At 38.3% G+C, this 23,768-nt stretch overlaps 4 protein-coding genes across 11 annotated transcripts in view; 2 read left to right on the top strand and 2 right to left on the bottom strand.

Moving 5' to 3' along the window:
- LOC136237111 (pleckstrin homology domain-containing family H member 1-like) overlaps window positions 1-3,795 on the bottom strand; it is a 55,359-nt gene extending 51,564 nt beyond the window's left edge. For all 3 annotated transcript variants that reach the window (XR_010692314.1, XM_066027399.1, XM_066027400.1), the window contains exon 1: window positions 3,571-3,795. Coding sequence is in view for 2 of the 3 variants with exons in the window: in XM_066027399.1 (XP_065883471.1) it covers window positions 3,571-3,678 (108 nt within the window). In the remaining variant the exon portion in view is untranslated. The remainder of the gene's footprint in view (window positions 1-3,570) is intronic.
- On the top strand, window positions 3,744-7,915 carry LOC136237119 (DNA repair protein RAD51 homolog 2-like). Of its 3 annotated transcripts, none has more exons than XM_066027414.1 (10): window positions 3,748-3,913; window positions 3,965-4,078; window positions 4,121-4,237; window positions 6,444-6,577; window positions 6,713-6,832; window positions 6,909-7,064; window positions 7,115-7,142; window positions 7,189-7,344; window positions 7,554-7,644; window positions 7,760-7,915. In XM_066027414.1, exons 1-10 carry the CDS (start codon window positions 3,815-3,817, stop codon window positions 7,798-7,800), a joined length of 1,056 nt encoding a protein of 351 aa, XP_065883486.1. In that variant the 5' UTR covers window positions 3,748-3,814; the 3' UTR covers window positions 7,801-7,915. The 3 variants fall into 3 exon arrangements, with proteins under 3 accessions (XP_065883488.1, XP_065883486.1, XP_065883487.1); XM_066027415.1 differs by having other exon boundaries at window positions 3,771-3,908; XM_066027416.1 differs by lacking the exons at window positions 3,965-4,078; window positions 4,121-4,237 and having other exon boundaries at window positions 3,744-3,913.
- Window positions 7,730-23,691, bottom strand: LOC136237113 (ADP-ribose glycohydrolase MACROD2-like). Of its 4 annotated transcripts, none has more exons than XM_066027405.1 (11): window positions 23,579-23,691; window positions 17,729-17,822; window positions 17,550-17,675; window positions 17,346-17,462; window positions 17,135-17,238; window positions 17,054-17,084; window positions 16,920-16,999; window positions 8,617-8,790; window positions 8,404-8,565; window positions 7,933-8,356; window positions 7,730-7,875 (listed from the first exon to the last, which is right to left on the bottom strand). In XM_066027405.1, the coding sequence occupies exons 2-11, from the start codon at window positions 17,808-17,810 to the stop codon at window positions 7,847-7,849; spliced, it is 1,329 nt and encodes a 442-aa protein (XP_065883477.1). In that variant the 5' UTR covers window positions 17,811-17,822; window positions 23,579-23,691; the 3' UTR covers window positions 7,730-7,846. The 4 variants fall into 4 exon arrangements, with proteins under 4 accessions (XP_065883477.1, XP_065883476.1, XP_065883475.1 ...); XM_066027404.1 differs by having other exon boundaries at window positions 7,933-8,100; window positions 8,140-8,356; window positions 17,550-17,822; window positions 23,579-23,685; XM_066027403.1 differs by having other exon boundaries at window positions 7,730-7,889; window positions 17,550-17,822; window positions 23,579-23,685.
- The window catches only part of LOC136237112 (dynein regulatory complex subunit 7-like), a 31,626-nt gene continuing 31,523 nt past the window's right edge, over window positions 23,666-23,768 (top strand). Inside the window, exon 1 of the mRNA XM_066027401.1 lies at window positions 23,666-23,741. Within this exon, the coding sequence (XP_065883473.1) occupies window positions 23,740-23,741 (2 nt within the window). The 5' untranslated portion in view covers window positions 23,666-23,739. The remainder of the gene's footprint in view (window positions 23,742-23,768) is intronic.

The following is a 23,768-nucleotide window of genomic DNA, read 5'->3' as shown; positions in this document are numbered from 1 at the left end:
TTCATAAGCACATCATGCTTTGAAAATGGCAATAGTACATGCAATGCTTACTGTGTACTTGCTTACTAACTACAAACTTGCATGGAAGTTGAGTTACAGTACATGAAATGTAAATGATATTGAGTTTTCAAAATTTGCTAACATAATAACATAATTATGGGTGGAATATTTAAACTAAAATGTACATAAAGCGCCACCATGCAGTAGCCATGTACTGTGCATGTGCGCTGGTCTGTCTGTGGTATGGTCTGTTGCATGCATGTACTTTTACGATTCAAGGTATTCTTTCCATTTTAGGAATTAGGTGCAAAGCAACGACCAATGATTCAGGTCATTGATTAAATAGAGATATTCCATGAATATAGAAAGGAAGTGTGATTGCATCATGTGTGTATATAATATGTTTACTCAAAACTAGTTCAATTACTATATGTTGGTACAGCAGTCATGCAGGACAGCAAAATATTCACTGTACATACTTTGTCAATACTCAATGTATGTATGAAGCTGTGTGCAAATCAAGTGCTCACAAACTGGTACTGTATGTGAGCACTGTATCATAACAGCCTACTAATATTACCGGAAATGATTCCGTTGAAATTTTATTTTACAGTGCAATGTTACATTGAAAAAATACATTGCATCTCAAAAAAATCACCTACCATTCAAATCAAAAGTTTGGCAACACAAAACTATCCTTTGTGCTAGTAGCTAATCATGGTATTTAGCACTGGGATAGTTTTGTGTAATGCGAAATATTGGCTCAAAAAGTTTAAAGTATTGAACATGATAACCTATATAAGAGAAACTAAATCTTATACTCCACGTGATCATTATTCCAACAATACTATAAATAGAATGGCCATTCACTTTTCTATATTATTCATGAATTTGCAAATAACTGAACTATCATTAGCAGCCAATATAAGTTATAATAATTATTGCTGTCTGCCACAATTAAGGTATAGGCTTACTATCATACACAATTGGTATTGCATCATTAGTGATGTCAAAACCCACAAAAATTGTGGAATTTTTCTCCCGTAAAGTACATAGTAAGAGTGTCAAGATGGTTGTGTGTCCTACAGACAGGTTAGGTGGTAGGTTCATTTGTTGACTTAAGTAAAGATGGTGCTCTTCTGGTGAGTTTCTTTGTGATCAGAGCAGAAAAGGCATTTCAATGTAAGTTCTTCCCATAGAAAGCATATGGGAGAGTATCGTTGTTTGCCACGTGGAGAAGTGGTCCAGCTTATGGGTTGAATGGTTTTTGTTAAATTGCAAGATACAACTTAAATCAATGTCAATGATAGCTTATTAGTGATGCTACGCACTTCATAATACAATTCCTCATACGTCACTTGTTTTTGATTTGTGCCATGGCTACCAATGGTGCTCAATAAACTGGAGAACCACCTACTTGTTTATTTAACGGTTACAAAAGTAAATGTGGCAAACGTATATGTGACCATCTCAGCGAAAACCCGTCTAGTTCACAAAATCCCAAATTTCTTTTTTCTCAGCATTATCTGCATTGTTCAAGGAATGGTTCACCAAAGTTTCAGTCAATTATGGTGAGTACTTTTGGAATTACAGTGCTAGACAGTAGGAAGAACAAGGAAATTAATTTGTATGCTAAAAATAAACTACAGGCACTTACATTCGCAGCCATAACTTCTGTTTGGATTAGTTTACAGAGTTGGGATTTGGCTTACAATTTCCATCATGGATTGGCAGATCAACCATGATTTAGTTTTTGCCCAGTAATTACTTGCGCATAAGTGTATGAAGGAAATTTTATTGAAGAAACGGCAACGATTTTGCTTACATCTACCGCATTGCAAACAAACACACATGTCATGATTGGGGCTACAGAAATTAAACAAAGATATTCGAACTCCCATGAGTAGGTGAATAAGATGGTGTATAGGTTTAATTCATTTGAGTCTTCCTTCTGAGTAATGGCTTGATTAAAACTTGCATAAAAATTTCTTTGTAACATGCGTAATTTCACTAATTTTTTAAGATTTCATTCTCAAAAGGCATGCTTGTGCAAACTAGACGGGTTTTCGCTGAGACGGTCACATATATCAATCTGCAGCATTTTTCATGCTTTACAAGGTGCTGTAGCTAAAAATCGAGTTTCTTCTACTATTAAACTTTTAAAAACCATGTGACCTCGCTAGCATCATTTAGGTATTTAAGGCTTGCAACACATACCAAAAGTTTGGTGTGACTCAAGTTTGGTGAATCAGCATACCAAGCAGGTTGGCGGATAAAAGTTTGGTGAAGTAGGTATAGTGCCCTAGTTTAGCTTGATCAGTAGATATGTGTTGCTAAATGATGAGCGTAGCCCCCAAATTTAGAAATTCTTTTCATGGCATTAAGTCTATTAGTGATCTACCTTGTACTGGCCTTGACAGGTTCGTTTCCATCATTGGTAAAAAAAAAGCATAGTAGCATATCATCGTAATTTACCATCTAGCCAATCAGCAATACAAAATAGCTATAAAGTTAATTTGATTCGCCAAATTCTAGTCATGTCAAACTTTCATCATTTGTAACTGGATCTACGAAAACTGTTCTTATCGCCCAAGACAGGAAGTTTGATTTTTTTTTCTCACAAACACAAAGCTTAATGAATACACTATCAAGTTTCACTGCCACAGTCGACCACAGTAAGGTGGTCTGCTTTTGCTGGCTTCTTTAAAGCACAGTGGCGAGCTGTACGAGTGGTCTGGGGTCTTGACGGAATCCTAGTCAACCAGGAGATGGCTGTGTGTGGTTGTACAGCTCCGTGGTGCTGGACAATGACCTTTGCTGTAAATTTCCTTTCATTTTAGCCAGTTCTGAGGTCTGAATGGCCCATAACTTGGCCTAATTTATTCCAACACATTTCTTTTCAATGTTTGAATACCATCTTGCCCGCCTTCCAGGGATACAGACAACCTCGGTTTAAAAACTATCTAAAATGGCGGGAAACTAAGCTGTTGGCTACTTCTTCAGTGGATGATCAGGAAGGTAAGGAATTGTTATGAAACGTGTGAAAATTTGGTATGCGTAACTACCACCATTGGCCAGCTACAACACTCTGAATATTTAAAACCGACGTTTCTCGATACTTTTAAATGGGTGATAAGACCGGTTTTCCTAGAGACAGTCACATTTATGGTATGGTATGCTTAAAAACCTTTAATCTTTCTAATACCACATATCACTAAGAAATCTGCTAGAATAATGCATAAAAATGTTATACAACCTGTTATATACCCACCTACATTTATTGTAACTAATTAAGAATGGAATTAAAAATTTTATGACTCTTGCTTCCAATTATAGTAATGAAAAATAACTTACCACTACATGCATATGCATATAGTGGGAAGTATATACTACATGCATTGGTAAACCTCACACTTGTTACCATGAAATCATATCTCACGCACACACACACACGAGGCTATGCGTGCGCGAGATGCCGTACTTATAGCAAGAGCACATAATAAATTATGTACTCTTGCTCATAGTAACTACTCAACCTATAAATATATATATATATATAGTATTTCTTACTTGCCCTGGTGAACTTGGTTCCTCTCCGTTTGGGAAGAAGCTAGAGTTTTCTACCGTAGAAGCAGGACGCATATGGATATAAGTTTCTTCTCCTCCTGGACCAGCCATTTAAACTCTAATTTACTGCAGTAATAAAATAAAGTACGAATAAGTTGATTCAGTTCGCATCGCAAACAACATGTACAGCTACGAACTTGCGGTGATTGTTAGGGGCGATTGTTACTAGCTATAGGTCACGTGGACAATGGATTTAGGCCGCCTCGAGCCAGGCCTCATGTTAAGTGCAGTTTTTTCGAATCACCTTTGCGAGAAACTATTGAAGAATGGGATACACAATTGTGAGGTATGTGATATTATTTAACTAGTTGTTGATAATTGATCTACGCAAATTTAGGATGTTCTTTCACGAAACACCATGGAACTAATAAAGTACACCCACTTACCCCACACGTCAATTGGCCACTATGTATTAAACGCCAGCCGTCTCATTGCTCCGAAGTCACGGACGGTAATGTTGGTAATACCTCGGATATAATTTATTTGCATGCAGGCTTTTGAAATGTACAGTGTAACAAATCAAAACAGTCGTGGGAGATTTTGTAGGACTTTACTGAAAGAACTAGACGATGTATTACAAGGAGGCCTTCCAACAGGCTGCATTACTGAGGTATACTGATGTGTATAATATAAAGCTGAAATGCTGTCTGTCTGTGGTCCAGCTAACTCCTGAACACAAGGGGTAGTCACTTCCATACTGCCAGTTGATGCGCTCGCGACCGGGATCAAACTTTTTGATCGCCAAAATATTGCCTTGATCACTTGATTTCATCTTTCCAAGAGCCTTGATTTTTGATCATCAACCGTAAAAGCTTCGTAAATTCTCGTGTTGCTCAAAGTTAGCTTTCCAAAGGTGCTTGATCGCCACTTTTTCGGACGCCTTGATCGCTTGATTCACTACAAATATACCCCTTGATCACTTGATTAATCTTGATCCCGGTCGTAAGTGCATCAATTGGTGGTATGGAGGTGACTACCCCTTGGAACAGTAGCACCAGTTTACCCCAGATTTGCTGCATATTAATCGCCATCCAGCTGGCACCAAGAAGTTTATTAACAGAAGTTTTTAGCATCTGTTTGCTGTACAGTACCAAAAAAATGGCCATTACCGCAGGCCCTTAAACACGTTTTTTGAGCACAGCTACTTCTCACTACATGGTGTGCCGATTGCATCCCTGCACCATTGATCTACGTACCCTTTGGCGGTATTAATATGGTGATTTCTACTGCTAGGGATTCACTATGGCATAGAAGTCTTCAACGTCTTCTGACACATGTCAGGCCCACATTTCATCAGTAATTAACTTCAAGCTCTCAAAGCCTTCTCTCTACCCCAAATAGTGTATCCTATGGTGGAATTCATGCCTATAACTAATGAACTGACCTTACAATTCGGCAAGAAGGCAAACGAACCACAATTTTGGAGCATAATATAATGTGAATTTATGGAAATGCGGTTACCTTGATGTCCCATTGTTATGTCAATAGTACTGACGTCAGACGCATGAGACGTGCTGAGGTATTAATGCGCTATGAAGGAAAGCCAGTTTCTGTGCTTGTAGACTAGGAAATAGGTGGGTGACAATAGAATAGCAATGAGGCATTTCTGGGGTGACATCCATTTTAACAGGTAAGTCCCTACCAGAATTGACGCATAGCTTCATTCTTACCTACCCTCAACCATCCGGCTATGGAATTCATTACCTCCTGATGTTTTACACTCACAATCTTTAAGAACCATTTATATGTACATTACACTCAGTAATTGAGGTCTGTACATTACCCCTAAATTAAATTAATACACTGATGCCAAACTTGCTTGATATTATCTTCATGAATCTTAGGCGACAGACTCTGGAGAAGGGCAAAAACAGAGCTGGACAGAACTGATGTGAAGGGGATAGGAACACAGCTTGATGGGAAAAGTAACAAACGTACAGGGTGTAGCTAGGAAAATTGATCTTCATGAATCTTAGGCGGCACTAGGAATACAGACTCTGGAGAAGGGCAAAAACAGAGCAGGACAGAACTGATGTGAAGGGTAACAGCTTTAAGTGAGCTGAAGGCAAAAGAAACAAATGTAGCTAGGAAAATTGGTCTTCAGGAGTCTTTGGCGATGCTGGGAATACAGACTCTGTAGAAGGGAAAGAATAGAGCAGGACAGAACTGATGTGAATGGGATAGGAACACAGCTTTGAGTGCTCCAAAGGCAAAAGAACAAACGTAGCTACAGGGTGTAGGAAAAATGGCAAGTAGCCACTAGGATTTATTGCTGGAGGCTAGCAGGAACTGAAACTATATGGGCTAGAATTTAAAAATTCCCTAGATAATTAACAGTAAGCAGGAAGGAAGTTCTATTTACACATTAGGGCAGCAGGTGGATAACAGTGGCCAACTACAGGTATTTGCAGGCCTTTAAAGCCTGGAATCACATGGTCAACATGGCAACCTTCTCATATGTATGCACAAATGTAGTTGTACACATGGCATTGCATGTGTGTGTGTATATTCAATGTACAAGAGTAAACATAAACTTGAATATATGCTGCATGAATTCGTTCTACAGTCAGTGAGCTAGATGAATACATGTACACACACATGTATATGGTTAAGTATAACAATTATAATACAAGTACTCAACACCTGCATGAAGGGCAGGCATAATATTATGCCAAAAAACTTGCATGAATGGCAGGTATAACTGCTAGTATTATATATAATTGTTACTAGGTTTGAGGTTTGCACTTGTGAAGTCATACCATAAATGTTTCAATTTTTATAAGTGGGTTGTACTATTTGATGAACTGTTTTTATAGCTGGTTGGACCTCCAGGTATTGGCAAGACACAGTTGTGTTTGCAATTGAGTGTGACAGCCACATTGCTACCCAACTGGGAACCATGTGGTGAGATCATCTACATAGATACTGAAGGGACATTTACTGCACAGAGGTACTTTTGTTTATATTGCACTCTGATGAAATCATATCATTTCCTGTTAATTCAACCATATTAATTATTAACTCTTTTTCCTTATACGTTTCCCCATTCCTTTGCTGCTTTGAATTCCATATATCTGCTATACAGATTAGTTGAAATTGCCAAAACAAGATTTGGTGACGTGTTCAAGGACAAAGCTAGTCTTGCCCATCTGGCTAATAGTATTCACATCTACACAGAAATAACATGTGAAGACCTTATGGGAAGGCAAGTCTGCACCCTTTATAGTATTCATAGTATAGCTAGACTTCCCACACAGATTTTTATGTTGGATTTGTTGCAGGTTGGGTGTACTAAAGGAAATGGTTGATTCACGTAACATCAAACTAATAGTGGTTGATTCCATTGCTTCACTAGTTAGAAAAGAGTTTGACGTCAGACGAAATGAGGGAATATCCAAGCGATCAGCACTGCTTTCTAAACAAGCTAGCATTTTAAAGTAAGTAACAATTGTATGTATTATACTTATACGTATCAGAATATTTCTAGATCAATAGCAGAATCTTATGGAATTCCGGTAGTATCATGGTTAATTAGAATACTGTGTCATGTTGTTAAAACAGGTAGTTGTCACCAATCAAATCACTAGATTTATATATGATGATCCTGATTGGTTAGAGGGTGAGAATGAAACCATGGTAACTACAGCCCTAGGCAACACTTGGTCACACTGTGTTAATACAAGACTGTTGTTGAGTTACAGTGGAAGAAATCGTAATGTAAGTTACTCCATTTGTAAAACTTTCAAAATGCTCTTGCTCTTGGACATGTAGTTTTAAAATACTCAATTTAGAAAACAACAGCAACTAGAATTAACTTTCCAAGCATGTATTTCCTGCCACTATAAGTATTGTGTAAACTACACTTTTTAAAATCTTATTTCTAGATTTCAAAGCTTCTAATATTACATGGTCTATCAACATTACAGCTAATGATTGTGAAGTCACCAATAGCGCCTTTCTACCAACTAGACTACACCATTGATACCAAAGGGATATCAATAAACAGGCCTAGTAATGGTATGTTCTGGGTATGTATGCATGTATGCATGTCTCATACTATTGCAAACCTGTTCAATGTACAGTTATAAGCACTTGTTAACTGTTGTTATTAAATGTTGCTATCACCTTATAGCAGAAATTAGTACATCACAAGGACAGCTCATGGAAATTTAGACGCAAGTTTAACTAAATTTGTAAATAAAAATTATTCAGTATGTTATTATTGCTGATCATCATCATTTCTCAACTCTGTAAATATAGCACTTTTTATTGTGATGAGTACACTGTACTAATGGTAAAACTTACTAGGTGGTGCAGTCACACTCTTTTGTAGAGTAGGTGTTTTTTGGATATTATCATCACTTTGGTGTTGTGTTGTGTCAGAGGATTGATCATTGGAACAGCTATCCTTTGCTAAAGGTTGTTGTTGACTTTCTTGTCTGGAGTTCTGCATATCTTGTTCTTCATTAAGTGACCTATCATCTTCTTGCATATCTTGTTCTTCAGTAAGTGTCCTATCATCTTCTTGCATATCTTGTTCTTCAACAAGTAGCCTGTCATCTCCTTTTGGAAGTAATGTCTTGTCATTAAGATCATCCTGAGGTGATGAAGACTTATCTATTGGGTATGAAGGATCCTCATTCAATAGTGAAGAATTATGGCCTTCATCAATTTTTTGTGTATCTGGCGGAGTACTACCATTTGATTGTGATTGATTGTTTGGACTGTCCTGTAGGAGAAGCATGTTTTATAATAACATTAGCTTAAGACACTCACAATTTCATCTGTATTGTTATTGTCTTTAAAGGGTATTTGTCTAAGAGAATCGTCAATCATTTGAGGAGAATTCTGGTCTACAAGTATATGCGTTTCATCATATATTTGGCTATCTGGTGGAGGAGTACTACTGTTTGATTGTGACTGATTGTTTGGACTGTCCTGTAGGAGAAACATGTATTAATACTAATATCATTAGCTTAAGACACCCACAATTTCATTTGTATTGTTATTGTCTTCAGAGGGTATTTGTTTAAGAGAATCGAGGCGTTTCCTTAATGAATCTTCTGATGGAATGTCGCTGTCTCTTGGAAAGTATAGCTGCATCACATGCTGGTATATTTTATAGTCAATATCAAGAAAAACACAGAAGATGATCCGCTCAATCTATGAGTGAATGTACATACATTATACGTATAACCTGCCTACACACTCTATCTCCCCTATGTGAAGGATCAGTGTTAGTCACAATAAGCTATTGTATAGTAAGCAAAAGTTAAGCTGAATTCACACAGCTGCACACTACTGTTTGTATGATGTAAAGAATTTCAAAGTTGCTCTAATAGAACTCAAATGACATACAAACAGGTATGTATTTGATAGGCCCGCCCCATACCAACAAGTATTTTATAAGGAAAAAAATTACATTTGAGTAGGTAACAACAAGCTATGACCTGCATCTTATACCTGTGGACATTAATTATTCCCTACTCTAAGTATATACATAGCTATCCAAGGGATTAAATGTATAGCTGCAGCTGTATATAACTTCCCATCTGATCTCTACTTACTGCTTGTAATAACAATTCATTACTGGTGAACCAGTGTATAGAGTAGCCTAAAGTGATATATAAAATGTAAAAATATCTGGTGCCAGGCAAGTCAACAGTTGGGGATGGAAATTGGTGGCTGGATCAAGCCATACAGTTATCTCAGAATCAGGCTGGAGTACATAAAGAGTTGTGTACAAACACAGATGAGTTAAAGAGAGCAGTGCAATAAGTCAGTTTTCATGTGTTGTTTCTAGCTTCTATAAGTACATAGCATTAGACTAGTGGAATAAGGTGCAGAAACGGCAATGTAGCTAGCTAGGTACAGTTTTTAAAAACAGTTGGGATTTTGTTGATAGTTAGTGAATTGGGTTAAGTGTGAAGGTTTGGCTATGCCACTGGTGATAGCTAGTCAGCACAGCCACAGAAAAGTCATGATGCACTTATTCATTGAAGGTGCAGCACTTAAGAGCTCCTAACCAATGCCAAGGTGATAACAGTGTGACTATTATCACCTATTGTCATTACCTTTGTATAGTAAAATAAGTAACTACTAACTATTATCAACCAATACAGTGGAACCTGTTAATCAGGACACTTGAAAATGAGGACACCTGCATAATCTGGGCACTAGGTAATGCTCCTAAAGTATCCCTTAGCATGTAACTGACCTGAAAATTCAGGAAACCTTGATAATCAGGACACTTTTGGTCAGTCCCTAATACACAGCTTTTACTGTAGAGTGAGAAAATCATGAAAGAATACATAACAGAAAAATCTGTTACCAAAAAAGCTGCCAAAAAAAAAAGGTTAAAGAAAAGTTGTAACCAAAAGGTTTGGCAAAAGAAAAAAACATGATACAACTGGGATTTGAACTCACGAGCAAATTTTTGTCTGCACCCTTGCACTAATCGTGCTATAAATGACGAAAGACGGCAGTTAGAAGCTTCATTTAAAAGTGAGGTATTTCTTAGATGATGAGCGCTTATAGTATGTTCACGTTGAGCTGAATCCTGAAAAACAGCTAAAAATTAAATGTGAGTTTTTTCTCAACAGAGTAAACATTTCAGCCAACCAGGTGACTATTGGTAACAGCAAAGGTGTCAACAACAGACATGTATGGTTTGGCTCCATTACAAGTTCAGGGAAGGGCTGTAATGGACACAGTATTTGTATGGCTTCCCCATAGGAAATGTATTGTGAAAATTTTGATTGGCAGTAAATATTATATCAAACATTTGAACAAAAACATTTTGAAATATTTTTAGCGGGTCAAGCAGTACTACAAATGAGCCAAATTTCAAGATCGTGAGTAATTGCATCCATGAGTTATTAAATGTTTTTGAGGATTTAGCTCAATGTGAACATACTATAGTTTGGCACAAAAACGCTTCGATACGTGCATCAGCTGGCAAGAAAATCGTTGGACCCCATCGGTATTGTGGACGGACAGACGGCTTTTCAGCTATATATATATAGATATATGTACTTCCCTTAATCTACACACAAGAAGAATGGACCCAATTTGGGATGTATATGTCTTCATTTGAAAACAGGTCACATATACACACACACCACCACCACCATGCACACACACACTGCACACACACACTGCACACACATCCAGCAAGCTGTCAGCTCTATATATGCCTGTGAAACAAAATACAAATAAAAAATTGAAATTTCAAAAAACGGGTTTAGGGATCGCTGAAAAACCTAAGGATTGCTGAGGTGGTAATTGTAAAGCATACATGAAAATCCCTATTTCAACTCTTCTGTTATAAAATTTAGTTACATATGCTCCATTCATCCAGGGATTTAACACTACCTCCGATTCATAGCCTAATGAAATGCACAACACAAAAAGACTTAGTAGAAGCTGCAGGTAAAATTTTTTTACGTCTGGACACCTTCTAGCACGGAATACTATAATCTATTTTCTATTGTTCTGAATGGAGTTCTGGCTTTTCACCACCTTGTTGAATGACTAAATGTTCAGTTGTATCAAATAACAGAGTGATTTTGAGTTCTTGACCCTATAGAGGATTATTGGTTGCAGGGTTGGAAGATTACTGCAAGATGACTAGTTGATTGTAATGATTAGAGATAGATACATAGATTGATTGATTGACTCACAATGATTGGCACAATGCCATTCTTCCTTGTTGGAGTGATACAACAACAAACTAAACATACATGCATATATAAACAAAAAGCAAGACAATAGCAAACATTATACCACACTAAAAGACAAGAAATAGCTTTTCACTTGAAAATCACTAAAAAAGTGAAATTCTTTAATGTTGGCTGGCAAGGAAAACCCTAACTTCCTCAACCTCCTAAACAGTTTAATGGCCCCATTGTTCCTGCTCAACAACACAACAATCTCACTCCAGACTGGACACCTTAAGCAGCAAGTAAGGATTACTTCAGAGGCAGATAGTTCCTACCAGAGATGAATAGAATCAGGGGTATATTTTCTTGGCATTCAGGAAACTCCTTCTAAAAATTAACCTGTAGGCTTGCCAGCAGGAAGTTCCTGCTGCAAGCCTACAAGTTAATTTGCTCCCATTTTTGTGCTGCAAAGCTATGATAGTCTGGCAGGAACACCAGACTATCATAGCTTGGCAGCACAAAAAGGGAACAGGGCAGGGTAGTATAGCTACAGTGAATAGGAAACTCACATTGATTTTTTCTCAACAGTGGATTAAGGGAGAACAAGGGTACGCATTGAAAATCTTTATTTTGACACACTCTAATAGAACAGTCAGATGTATTCTAGTAGAGCATTCAAACCTACTCTAATAGAACATTCATAATGGAATTTTACCCATAATTCAGAAACTGGATTTAAACTAATAAATATGTGTGGTTTGCACAAAGCATTGTAACTTTCGAAGTGTCTGTGCTATGGCCACGATATTTATGTGTTGTGATGTAACAAGGATTAAAATGATACCTAGGTTTTACCTTAACGCTAAATGGTGAGGCCAAAACTAGTAACGTTTTAGTAAGGAAATACACAAATCCTTTACATACTATTGTAAAATTATCTATAGCTTGATGTTAATTATTCCCATATGTCACCTTGCAACACTTGATTCACCATTAATAAGTTTTCCATCAGGCCATGTACAGTATGACTCATGTGAGTACACCCACAATCGAAATTAAATACGTGGCTAGAGTTTTGAAATACGGAGACGTGACTCACCGTTATTCATTGCTTCATAACAAGTAAGCGACTGTAGTTAGTGTTCATTCAACCTCCAAGTAGCCCAGTAAACAGACCTTTAATCAATGTGGTTTTTATAGGCTTAAGAATTAAGTTACCCACCTCTAGTGTCGCCATGTGTGTCCATATCGTGTAAACACATATTACCCAAAAGTTCTCTGCAGATTTCAGGTAGTTAAAGGGAACTAATTTAAATCGTTTCTAGTATCCATAAAATCTGGTAAATTTTTAAGCATTTTAATGTACACAATTTGTCAGTAGCTGCGGGCTGTACCCCCAAGACCCCTACACCTACATGTATAACTCACTAACAAAACCACCTTAGAAATGCCCCTGAGGATGCAATCTTTCCCTTTCTTGAATTGCACCAACACTATATTTTTTAGATGTCTCAACATAAACAGCAAATGTGTCCATTGCACATCAGACAAAATCAAACTAGCACCACTAGTGGGTAGCTACATTATCATACTACTAATTTTTAACCCTCAATCCTATTCAACTACTCGAGGCTGGTTTTAACAAACATCAAGCTGGTTTTAGTTTTAACAGACATGTTTGTGGAGAGCTCAAATGGCAGTTATTGTGAAGGGCCTGGCTTGGCAAGAATTAATGGTTTACTGGTGGATAATGTTTTTTTCTGTTGATTTTGCTGCATACGAGCCACTAAGAGCCAACACAGCCCTGTAAACTTGTGCCTGGACTTCAATCGAGGTCTGCCTTCAATTTAAGTCTATCTCTTGCCCACCCCCCTCCTCTTTGTGAACACTCGTGATACCACTTTACCCATCCAACTGCTCAGATTTTCTCTTATTTGGCCAGAAACTCTACAAGCAGCTACAGGTACTTGAAGTGGTCTTGAAAGGTAATAGATTGAAGGTGCTTGCTGTCCTTAGCAAGTTATGCTGACTTGAATTCCTAACCAAAATATCTAATGTGCGATTGGATCGTTCTTCCAAAATCCAATCACAAATGTTGTCACAACAGCAGCTACCAGTAACTTTTTTTTCCACAATCATACACCCCCTATCCTTCCCCACCACTTATACCTGTAATTATTGTATTGAATAGCTTTATACAGTACAAGTACACAGAAAAATTTGGAATTTTCAACTAGAGTAGGGACTATAACACATCGATAAAAAGTACTGAAACAAGCTGGAATAGTGCACGATATTAATTCACAGTAAAACAATAAGAAGTGTTATATCCCTACTGTGCATTTCCATTATGGTATCTTGAGTACAGTAGGGATATAACACTTTTTATTGTTATACTGTGAATTAATATCTTGCACTACTCCAGCTCATTACAGTACTTTTTTACAGTACTTTTTATCGATGTGTTATAGTCCCTACTCTAGTTGAAAATTCAAAATTTTTCTGTGCACTTGTTTTTTTAACTTTTTTTGTAAATAATAATTATGACTGGTGAACCCACACATACCACATCTGAAATGGCGCCAAGCACCCCAATTATCGTCTGAAAAGTGAAGTATCCATTACGCTTCGTTGTCAGCTATGTTCAACCCGTTACGCAGCATTTTGAATCAAGAACTGTTCGAAAAGCACCTCTGCAATCCACGCATACTGAAAGAAAGAAATGGTGCCATGCGCCCCAGTTATATCAATTATTGTCTGAAAAGTGAAGTATCCATTATGCTTCATTGTTGGCTATGTTCAACCCGTTATACAACAGTATGAATCAAGAACTGTTTGAAAAGTACCTATGATATCAAAATAGCCACTATGACAAATACGGACAATTTCCATTGTGAAGGGAAGCCATCACGTGCTATCACCAAATCGACACTTTTTGCTGTCAGCAAAGATGAATCGGACACATAGGAGGACACTGGTAAATCCATGAAGAATGCATTGTATGTACTGCGGTATGCCAAAAGGCACCTGTTGGACTGAAGCAACATCAAACAGTGAAAAAATCAAGTCCGTATTCTTAGCCGTTATCAAGTTACACTTGCCTGAAGGCATCAGTCAGTCAGTCAGTTACTTACTTACTCAGTCAGTAGAAAATTTCGTTAAATAAATTATTTTTTAAATTCCATAGCAACTTGTTGAAAGCATTTCGGGTTGATCTGAAAGCTTGTTTGGGCTTAGTTTCACCTTACCAATACTGCCTGATCATCAGTAGGGGAAATTGAGGCTGTTTTTTTGGGTGATATTATTTTGTGGGCCACGCCTACTCCTTTGTGGTCCCTACTATACACTACTATCGTAGTGCATTATGCAATAAATTAAGAAACGCATACCAACCAATGTGTGCATGTATCAACCAAATTCATACACAAAATGAAATGCTCATCATCTGACTACCTCACAAAGTTTATCGCAAGCTTCTATGTACATTCTTTTGTCTGCTGCAGTATATTGCATGAGGTAGAAAAAATGTCAGCTGCATTGCACACACCACAATTCAGCTGGTATAGTGTCTCCCTGAAACTGTCACAGTTACTATAGGTTGCAGGTTTAAATCCAACCAGTAGTATGGTTTCTCTCTCTCGCTATAATACCACTTTGGTGCATACTTTTCTACAGTAACTTGAGCTCATAGTAAGGTTATAACTTCCAAGTATTGCTTCACAACTATTTTTCCCAGGCTTGATGGACTGCCCTTGCCTACAATCCCCAGCACATGTGCTGGATAATCTGAGGACTACCTTGATTCACAGAAAACTGAGACATTGATGGGTATATGGGCAGGATCCTTGTTTGTTTGTAGCACCCAAGTTTTCTTTTTTTTTTGTAAGTAGTTAAAAATAGTATTGCCTTAAATAATTTTTGATTTTTTGACCACATTACATATCTGGGTGGACAGATACTTCTAATTCCCTTATGAAAATTTTGTGTGCAACTTGTATGCGGTTTGCAATTACACACATGCAATGCTCTTAAGATGGTTACAAAAAAATAGCACAACTTTGCATATTCTCTGCATGCATACAGTTCAATAGCAAAAAACTAGTGAGTTCTTTTGCTATCATATCGCACATATGCAATTTGCTTTCATACAATAGCATATTCATGCTATACTTTTACTTGTATATTGCACGTGTGCATTTTATTCTCATACAATACCAATGCATTGTGTTCTTTTTGCTTGCATACTGCATGCTTGCAGTTTGCTTTCATAAGTTAGCTTTATTAGGGGGTTGGTTTGCTCACAAATTACACATGCAGTCCGCTCTCTTTCTGCATACGTGCAGTATACAGTATGAAATAGCCAATCAGATGAAAATAAACAAATGTTTAAAAATTGTGCCCAAACTGTTTGCTACTATTGACAACCTGTCAAAGAAAACAAGTAGTCTCTATTAGTGGGATGTGGTGTTCTACAAGAAAACTTGTTGTAGCAGTACATGACATTACAAGTACAGCTGAGGTTGACATCTTGAGTTGAAAGTTGTTGAAGGTTGTGGAGAAACATTTATAAACATGAATAAAATACTACCGCTACTGTTCATTATGGCTTCTTTGTTCTCTGTAACAAAGTGAGGGAGTGTGATTTTTAACCTTTGATTTAAAGACTATAGAAATGTACAATTGAAAGCAGACAAGAAGCAGGAGAGTATTTGGACCTGTATCAATTTCTACATTTTGCTTTTGGACAAAGCTCAACTAAAGATCATCTTTGTGAAAAAATTGTGCGCAGTGAAGCCAAACAGACAGTTTGTGGCTTGTAACTGACTTGAAGTTTTGAATTGCATGCATTTCTTGTAGATGTGAATTACAAAAATTTAAAAGAAATATGCATGCATGCAGCATATTTCTTTTAAATTTCTTGCAGAAATATGCATGCATGCAGCCAGCTTGCAAACGCTGGCTGCATGCATGCAGCCAGCGTTTGCAAGCTGCATGCATGCAGTCGCTCAGCTGCTAAACTGCTCACAAGTTGCACACATGCGATGGCACACATGCAAGTGTTTACATGCAACAGCTATGGAAATGTACGTGTGCAATCAGGCCAAATACTAACATGCACACACATGCATTTGATTACATCCATTTGCATGCAAATATACGTGTGTGCTTGCATCTGCATGTGTGCAAATCTTTAACAACAAATAGTCTGTGTTGATAATAATGCATGTAGTATGTTGTACAGTTAACCCACATTATCACATCTTTTACAAGAAGCGACATCCATCACCATACATGCAACTCTTTAAGACACGATCTTTAATGCTTCAATTCCAGGGCTTCATTTATGGGGCGGGGGAGCTCCCCCTTGACAAACTCTCCCCCCCCCCTAAATTTAACAAAGGTTTAAATGAAGTATTTGGTACACTAGGCTGTGCCCACCCCCTACCCCACCCCACCCCACACTCTCCTAAAACCTTATTTTGCTCCCTCTTGAGTCATTTAAGGCCTGATTCCCAATGTCATTCCCAAGGTATTGATTTACATATTGTGGTTAATTTGGAATCTGAAATTGACTGAAATGGTCCTGCATGTAGGGGCAGATACAGCAACAATACATATACTTCAGTAAACCTTTTTGTGATGGTCTTCAGTCTCAAGCCATGATCTGCAAGTCTCCAGGGCAACATGTGCTGCTTCTTCATTGGGAAATCCTACATGATAACATTACTACATGCAATTATTTAAATTGCTAAACTTTTGCTCACCATACACACCAGTAGCAACACAGCTAAATGCCTACATATAGTACAAATGAAGTACGTATGTTATTGGTATTTCCAACTTACAACAGATCTAATGTTTTTCTGTTCAACCAACTGAAGACATGTTTCATAACAACTTTTCAGAGCATCTCTGTTGGAATTTATTGGACCAACAGTGTGTAAAATATCTACACAAAAAACATATTTGATATCATTATCGCAGTGCATGTATACAGTACATTAAATACATTGTCATTGTGTGTTTAGCACACAAGCATATGTGTGATATGCATACATTTGGCAGGAAGTCGATGGCCAGAAGTTAGTTTACTGTTACCCGTTTCACAACCATTCAACTCTTCACATTCATCTCGCAGTGACCATCCAGCTGCACTATGTATTGCACCATCCACTACAATAATAATTTATAAGTGTAAATTTTATAATGATCAATGCATATCAGTTAAGACACTATATAGCTCCATACTGCCTGCCATACCTCCCCCTCCTCCTAACAGACTCCTGTTAGCTGCATTGACAATTGCATCAATTTCTAGACGAGTTATATCTCCTTGCCAAACAGAAACCTTTTGGTTTAACATTGGATTGACTTCTGGCAATGATTCTAATGAAAAGCGGTCATTACAACGATATCTTTGTGTTAGTCTCCATTCCGACCATGGCATAATCTGATCAAGGGTAACAAATCTGTCTCCACATTTATACTCCTTCCTCTTATCCTCCAAGCTAAGGCCCTCATAGTAGCGATGATCTGTAGAGCAGATATGCAGTAAAGGATATGTTACCACCAAATATATCCTCATGAGAAATGTTGGGGTACACATTTACCATGAATGATCACGTGATCTCACGTGACAACTAAGGGTCAGGTATTAAAATTACAGTACTCCAGTCCATTCTCCCAATCTCAATATCTTACAAGGTACAGTCACCCATATATAGAATACACACCTGGGAACAAATTAGTATACAATTTATGTAATATAGCGGTAAATGTACCGTGACAATGCAAAATGCAAGGAAAGCAGACCGAAAATTTTAAATTTGGATACAAGTAGGCTTATTTGTATTGTAAGGTTTGTGCTGTACAATGAGCCAAGTAACTTGCCTAATGCAGCATGCAACCTGTTTAATTTAAGTTCACTCCGCAGTAACTCCCATACAAGCTAGACATTACATACCATTCAATATACCATCACTCAGGCCCATTCACCCACTTAAGCAATTGACCAATTGCATTTATGATTGTGCTTTGCTACACCAACATACAGGAGTCCTATGGGCAATTAAAACTTGCACATACATACATACGTTACAGCAGTTGGGTCAGTGTTCATGACTAGACAGCACACCTTAATAGGGCTGCAGACACTGCTGTCTGCTGCCAGCTGTTGAGGTAATATACAGTTGATATGAGGAGCTCTTCCATCGCCCAAGTGTCTGAATAGTTGAATCTTGCTATTGTTGCTGCTCCTATTCTAAAACTATGACCCTCACTGGAAGGTTGGCAGGATATAAAGCTTGGCATGTAGCTTCTATTCTTGAACAGTGGAATCCTGTTTTCCCACTGAAATAAAGCTCCTGATCCATTACACCTTTTTGATAGGTATTCCAAAAGGGCTGAGAAAGGGCATAAATCATCATCTGTTCTTCCCAGGATGACGCGTACACCAACTGCTCCTTGTGTCCATTTTGGAGCATTTGATGTTCAGGGAAATCACCTTTGGGGATTCAGCATTATCAATTTCTACATCACTAAAAGACAAATGAATGCTTGGGTCATACATGTTCTCATTTTCAGTGGTGATTCTCCTTATCTGTAAAAGGAGAAAAATGTAGTTAGGGAGGCTGCCCAAAGCATAACAGAGTTGTAAGACTGATCTCAGCCAACCCAACTTAGCCAAATTTTTTGCAGGATTAATGGTGTGATAGGTTGCTGGGCTTATGGAACTTCCCTCATTATACTGTTACCCCTCTCAAAACTTGATGGAGATGTGGCATCTGATGAATATCCAGATCCTGTAAGCCATGAATGGTTTGCAATTAGTGAATTCCCGAGAAGTTAGTTAATCCTAAGGCTGCAGCACATGTTTCTGTCAGACCTTCAGTGCTGGTCACTGTAAAGTGCTAATAATAATGCCAAGTAGTGATGCTGTGCTACTTGGTCTGTTTTGAGGGAGGCTGCTGACAATCCTCATCTGTACAATCTTTGAATAACCTGATCCAACTCATGGATGTCCAAGTTATATTCTGTGATACCAGGGACACCAGGGCTGCTGATGGCTGAACTGGAGGTAATCTGCTTCTGGAGTCTGTGAACGCAGATTATTTCAGGACAGGGCATCTGCCACTACATTTCTCTTCCCCAGAATGTGAACAGCTGTAAACCAAAATTAAATTTACCACCAAAAAAGACCAATAACCGGATGAGGTGCATCAAGGGCATACCGTAAGAATGGTCTTCCTGGCCGCACTAACTCGCAAGAAAATTGAAGGAGTCCTGTAAGTCTCTCTACCTCCTTTTTCCGAATTGAAGGGCAACCTATGTTAACAGCTAGAGATGATTTCAGGTCTGTTAACATCTGATGTGACAGGCATAACTGCAGCCTCTCTGTGTCAATTTCAATTCCAAGAATGTCAGTTATGTTGCTGGGCCTTCAAGCTTTGATGATCCAATTGGGACCTGGAGGCTCTCAAATGTGGAGAGCAATACCTGCTTCTGTCTCAGTGCTGCGTGCATGTTCCTTGCCACCTGTACAAAATCATCCAAATAATAGAGTCCTTTCACAATGCCCCTTTTGTTTAATATCCAGAGAAGCGCATCAGCCACTGCTGAAAATTTTTTGGGGGCAGAAGTTGTCTTTGAAAGTACCTTGTTACTTCCTGGCCTTCTTGTGCCTCCCCGGGTAATCTGGTTTCCTGTGAGGGCCAGAAAGGCATGGACATAGGAGCAAAGGGGTCTTACACAGTGACCATTATTCCACTGAAAGCAAATTGGTGTGACTTTCTTACTCAATCCTTGCATCATCATGTCAGGTAGGCTGGGCACTTGTACAGGTTGCACTTGAGGTAAGCATCGATCGTATATGGCAAGCTTAAGCTCCCCCCATACACGAATTCCTTTAGCAGCCACTCACTCTCTGAGCTCAGTATCATATACTTCATCCACCGATTGCCGCCTGGATAATTGTCAAAGAGGTTTATAACTAGTCTATGTTGATCTTACATTATGTCAGATAAGAGTCAAAGTTGATCTGACATCGTATGGCAATGCTTGTGCAAAGCAGCAACTTTGTAAGCATAGGTGATCTGGGACATGCACCTTGAAATTTTATGGATTTTCAAAACTTGGATGTGAGTATTTCGACACCCAAACCTCCTTCAGTAGCTATGCACTACATCATTGTTAAGCTGCACACATAATGAATCTGTAATAATACATTATGATGATTTGACACGAAATTATCCAATTTCACATGCATAATAACAATTATGGTCATAATACCGCAGAACATTTAAAGACCTTTTAGAAGCCATTACAACAGTGTGTGAACATGTGGTAGAATGGTGCAGATTACACTTCATTGAAAGATGCAGGTTCGATTCACTGACTCAGGCAGCATTTTTTCTCTCTCGTTTTTTGGACCTTTTAAGAAGTTCTTCGACTGCTCTATTAGAGTAGCTGACTGTTTTATTAGAGTATATCAATTTTTTTAGCGGAAAGTGGTCGGCCATCCTTGACCGGTTCAATAAGCAATTGGGTGGTCTTCGAGCTAATTGGTAGGTAAATGTCCAATGGCCAACCGTTATAATCCACTCTGGGACTCATTGTGGAGCTGCAGGATAACATGTTGGTGGGCTGCTAAACCCGCTGCCTTTGATGTGCTCTCTGCTTTAAGAATTACTGCCATGAACCTGGCATATGCTGTCAGCCACATCATATGCTTCTGATAGGTGGGGACTTTCCCTGCATTCTTATGTTCATAACGTTCATTGTTAACAAGGAAGAGGGCATCCTCCTTTGGGTCCTGAGCAGGTTTGCCAAGCCCAAAAACTCCCATCGACGGATTCTTTCCACAATCTTGACTGACGCTGGGGGAATTCTCTCAATGTCTACTACTGAGGGGGCTGCTGTCTTTGCCACAAGTGAAGCCTGAGATCCTAGTGGCAGAGGAAGTTGGGGAAGAGTGAAAGATGATGATGTCCCCAACAGTGGATCCACTGGCAACCCCAGGGTAGACCAACTGGTGGTACCACTTGTGTGCATGGATATCAGAACATGTCGCAGCAAGTATAGCCCCAGCCGCTGGCCTACTGTAGCTCAGTAGGTACACTCCTACCATACAGTAGCCCGGTGGGTACACCCTTATCATACAGCACCCAGTGGGTACACCCCTACCATACACCAACCCCCCTCCCCACCACAAGTATAGAGCTGTGACACCTGCAAAGATACCCTTACTGTATTGTCCTAAGCCAAGTTTGAGTAGGTTAGCAATAAAGTCTCTAATATAAATCACGATTGCCGCAAAAAGAAGTGGGATGCAATCTCTGCCGGTGTCATGGCCCTCTACTGAACGCACTATGAATATACTACACGCTCTAGAGTAAACAGTAAATGTATGCTATATTGAGTCTGCACATTGTTGATACATAACTAAATACATGGACGCAAGTAAAAGGGGCTATCCCTTGGGATCTCTCTTTAAGCAAGTGAACACATGTGGTTGTGGTGTACTACATAAAGTTGACACTCGAGTTTACAGCTCAACGGTAGTTAACTAACTATAGATCATTTCTATTAACTACAGACAATTAACATTCATTTCGAGTACTGTGTGCCAAAGTCTCTGAAACCCCACATTAACATTTTGTCAATTATGACATCAAATTTTGTCATTGCAAATATAGTCCATTACATAGGTTGAATTGTCACTTAAGCATATAATAACACCTTTCTAGTCTTAGTATGAGAATAACATGTGCTGTAATCACAAATATTTAAAAGCTTAATTGGTGGAATTACATATGTATGTGTATAAATAGTCTCATGTGGCCAGACCCAACTCTCTGCGTGTGCCTTTTCGATAGAAGATCATAAGCGCCGCACACCGCTGGTTTATTGAACATTATAAGCACCTAGTCTCTCATAGCTAGCTGCTTATAATCTTCAATCGATAAGCGTTGCGAGGAGAGTAGGGTCTGGGCACACGAGACTAGTGCATAGAGCAGGTACACTGAAGTTACAAATAATCATATAATCAGTATTTTTTGAATATTATTAAAACAATAAACTAACAAAACAGGCTCAAATATTAATTAGGAATGTCAAAACTCTGCAAAAATTATAGAATTTCTTCTCATAAATTTCATAAAAGTGGCACAATGGTTTGCACATCCTGCATACAGACTAGGCACTAGATTTTTCCATTTCGTAGTGAAGGTAGTGTGATCTTCTGGTGAGCTTTCTCATGATTATATTAGAGTAGCTAGGCATGTGTGTAAGCCCCAAAGTTAGACCCTCCCTAGAAAATGTATGGAAGATGCAGCAGGCTAGTATTGTCGATTGCTACATAGAACGGTGTTCCAGTTCTATCAATGGGATGGTTTTCAGTCAGTGCAAGAACGCCTATATTAGTATGCTACACAAAGTTACGTAGTCACCCATGCCCTATATTTTTGTGCCATGGCTATACTAATGGTGCTCAATAGAGAACCGCCTATTCGTTTATTTATTTTAACAAAAGCAAAAGTGCAGCATTTTTTAAAGCTTTACAAGATGCTGTGGCTAAAACACGCATTTGTCACACTTTTTAAAAAAAATCCGCTTGACATTCCTATATATCTTATGAATATTAAAACATATTGAGCTCTTGTATAAAAGCCGGTCTTTCATGCAGGAGCATACATACAAGTACATATATACAATTACAATACAACACACACAATACACAGTACAGCAAGTAATAATTAATAATCAATACTTCATCATTACATCATAAAAAGTACCACGGAAGGTAGAAGCAGTAGCAATTGCAATGTCACGATTGATTGATTTGATTTTTGATTAAACTCCTGTTTGGCATAGCCGATCTTCCACAGAGGAGTGTAGGAAAAAACACACAATAGGTGCAAAAACAGTATACAAATAACAGACAACCACATACAACTATTCAGCAGCCTTGAATCGAAAATAATGTTGAGTAGTAGATAGGCGACTCCTTGATGCGTTGACAAAAGATGAACGACACCATGCATTCCGGTTCAAGTGGGAATAGTATGTTCTTTAGGCAGGGCACAGAGACTACGATATCGAATGTGATCAGCAACTGGTAACCATGTCAGCTGGCAAATTATTCCACCAAATGTGCAATGATGTGCCGACTAAAATAAGTTCTGGTTCCATATGTGAGATAAAGAGTATAACACTTTTGGACTGGTTGATTTAGGCCCGTTGATTTTATACCACACAACTTTATTTTATAGACCACATAGCTACACTCAAACCTTTTCGTCCAAACGGATCTGTAAAATATCGTCTCATATTCGGAATAAGACGAGACATTGTTATGGTTGAGGACCGGATCACGTTTACAGTGAAAACATTAGAAGCAAAATTTTGTTTCCATGACAACTTACATAACAAACGACATGAGAAGCAGAACGTAATGTAAGCAAAGTACTGTGTGCTATTGCG

This window comes from Dysidea avara, chromosome 10 (genome assembly GCF_963678975.1).
Source record: "Dysidea avara chromosome 10, odDysAvar1.4, whole genome shotgun sequence".
NCBI lineage: Eukaryota > Metazoa > Porifera > Demospongiae > Dictyoceratida > Dysideidae > Dysidea > Dysidea avara.
This window is presented reverse-complemented; position numbering and strand designations above follow the sequence as displayed.

Bases quoted from the DNA above. Each gene is read 5' to 3' on its own strand.
- LOC136237119 (XM_066027414.1), top strand. From the start codon at position 3,815: ATGGATTTAGGCCGCCTCGAGCCAGGCCTCATGTTAAGTGCAGTTTTT. The intron at 6,833-6,908 runs GCAAGTCTGCAC...GATTTGTTGCAG, and splicing joins TGTGAAGACCTTATGGGAAG to GTTGGGTGTACTAAAGGAAA. The intron at 7,065-7,114 runs GTAAGTAACAAT...GAATATTTCTAG, and splicing joins AAACAAGCTAGCATTTTAAA to ATCAATAGCAGAATCTTATG.
- LOC136237113 (XM_066027402.1), bottom strand. From the start codon at position 23,636: ATGTCTCGTCTTATTCCGAATATGAGACGATATTTTACAGATCCGTTT. The intron at 17,239-17,345 runs GTATGCATATCA...TTTTTTGTGTAG, and splicing joins CCATCGACTTCCTGCCAAAT to ATATTTTACACACTGTTGGT. The intron at 8,791-16,919 runs GTTTACTGAAGT...ATTCACTCATAG, and splicing joins CTGAAGACCATCACAAAAAG to ATTGAGCGGATCATCTTCTG.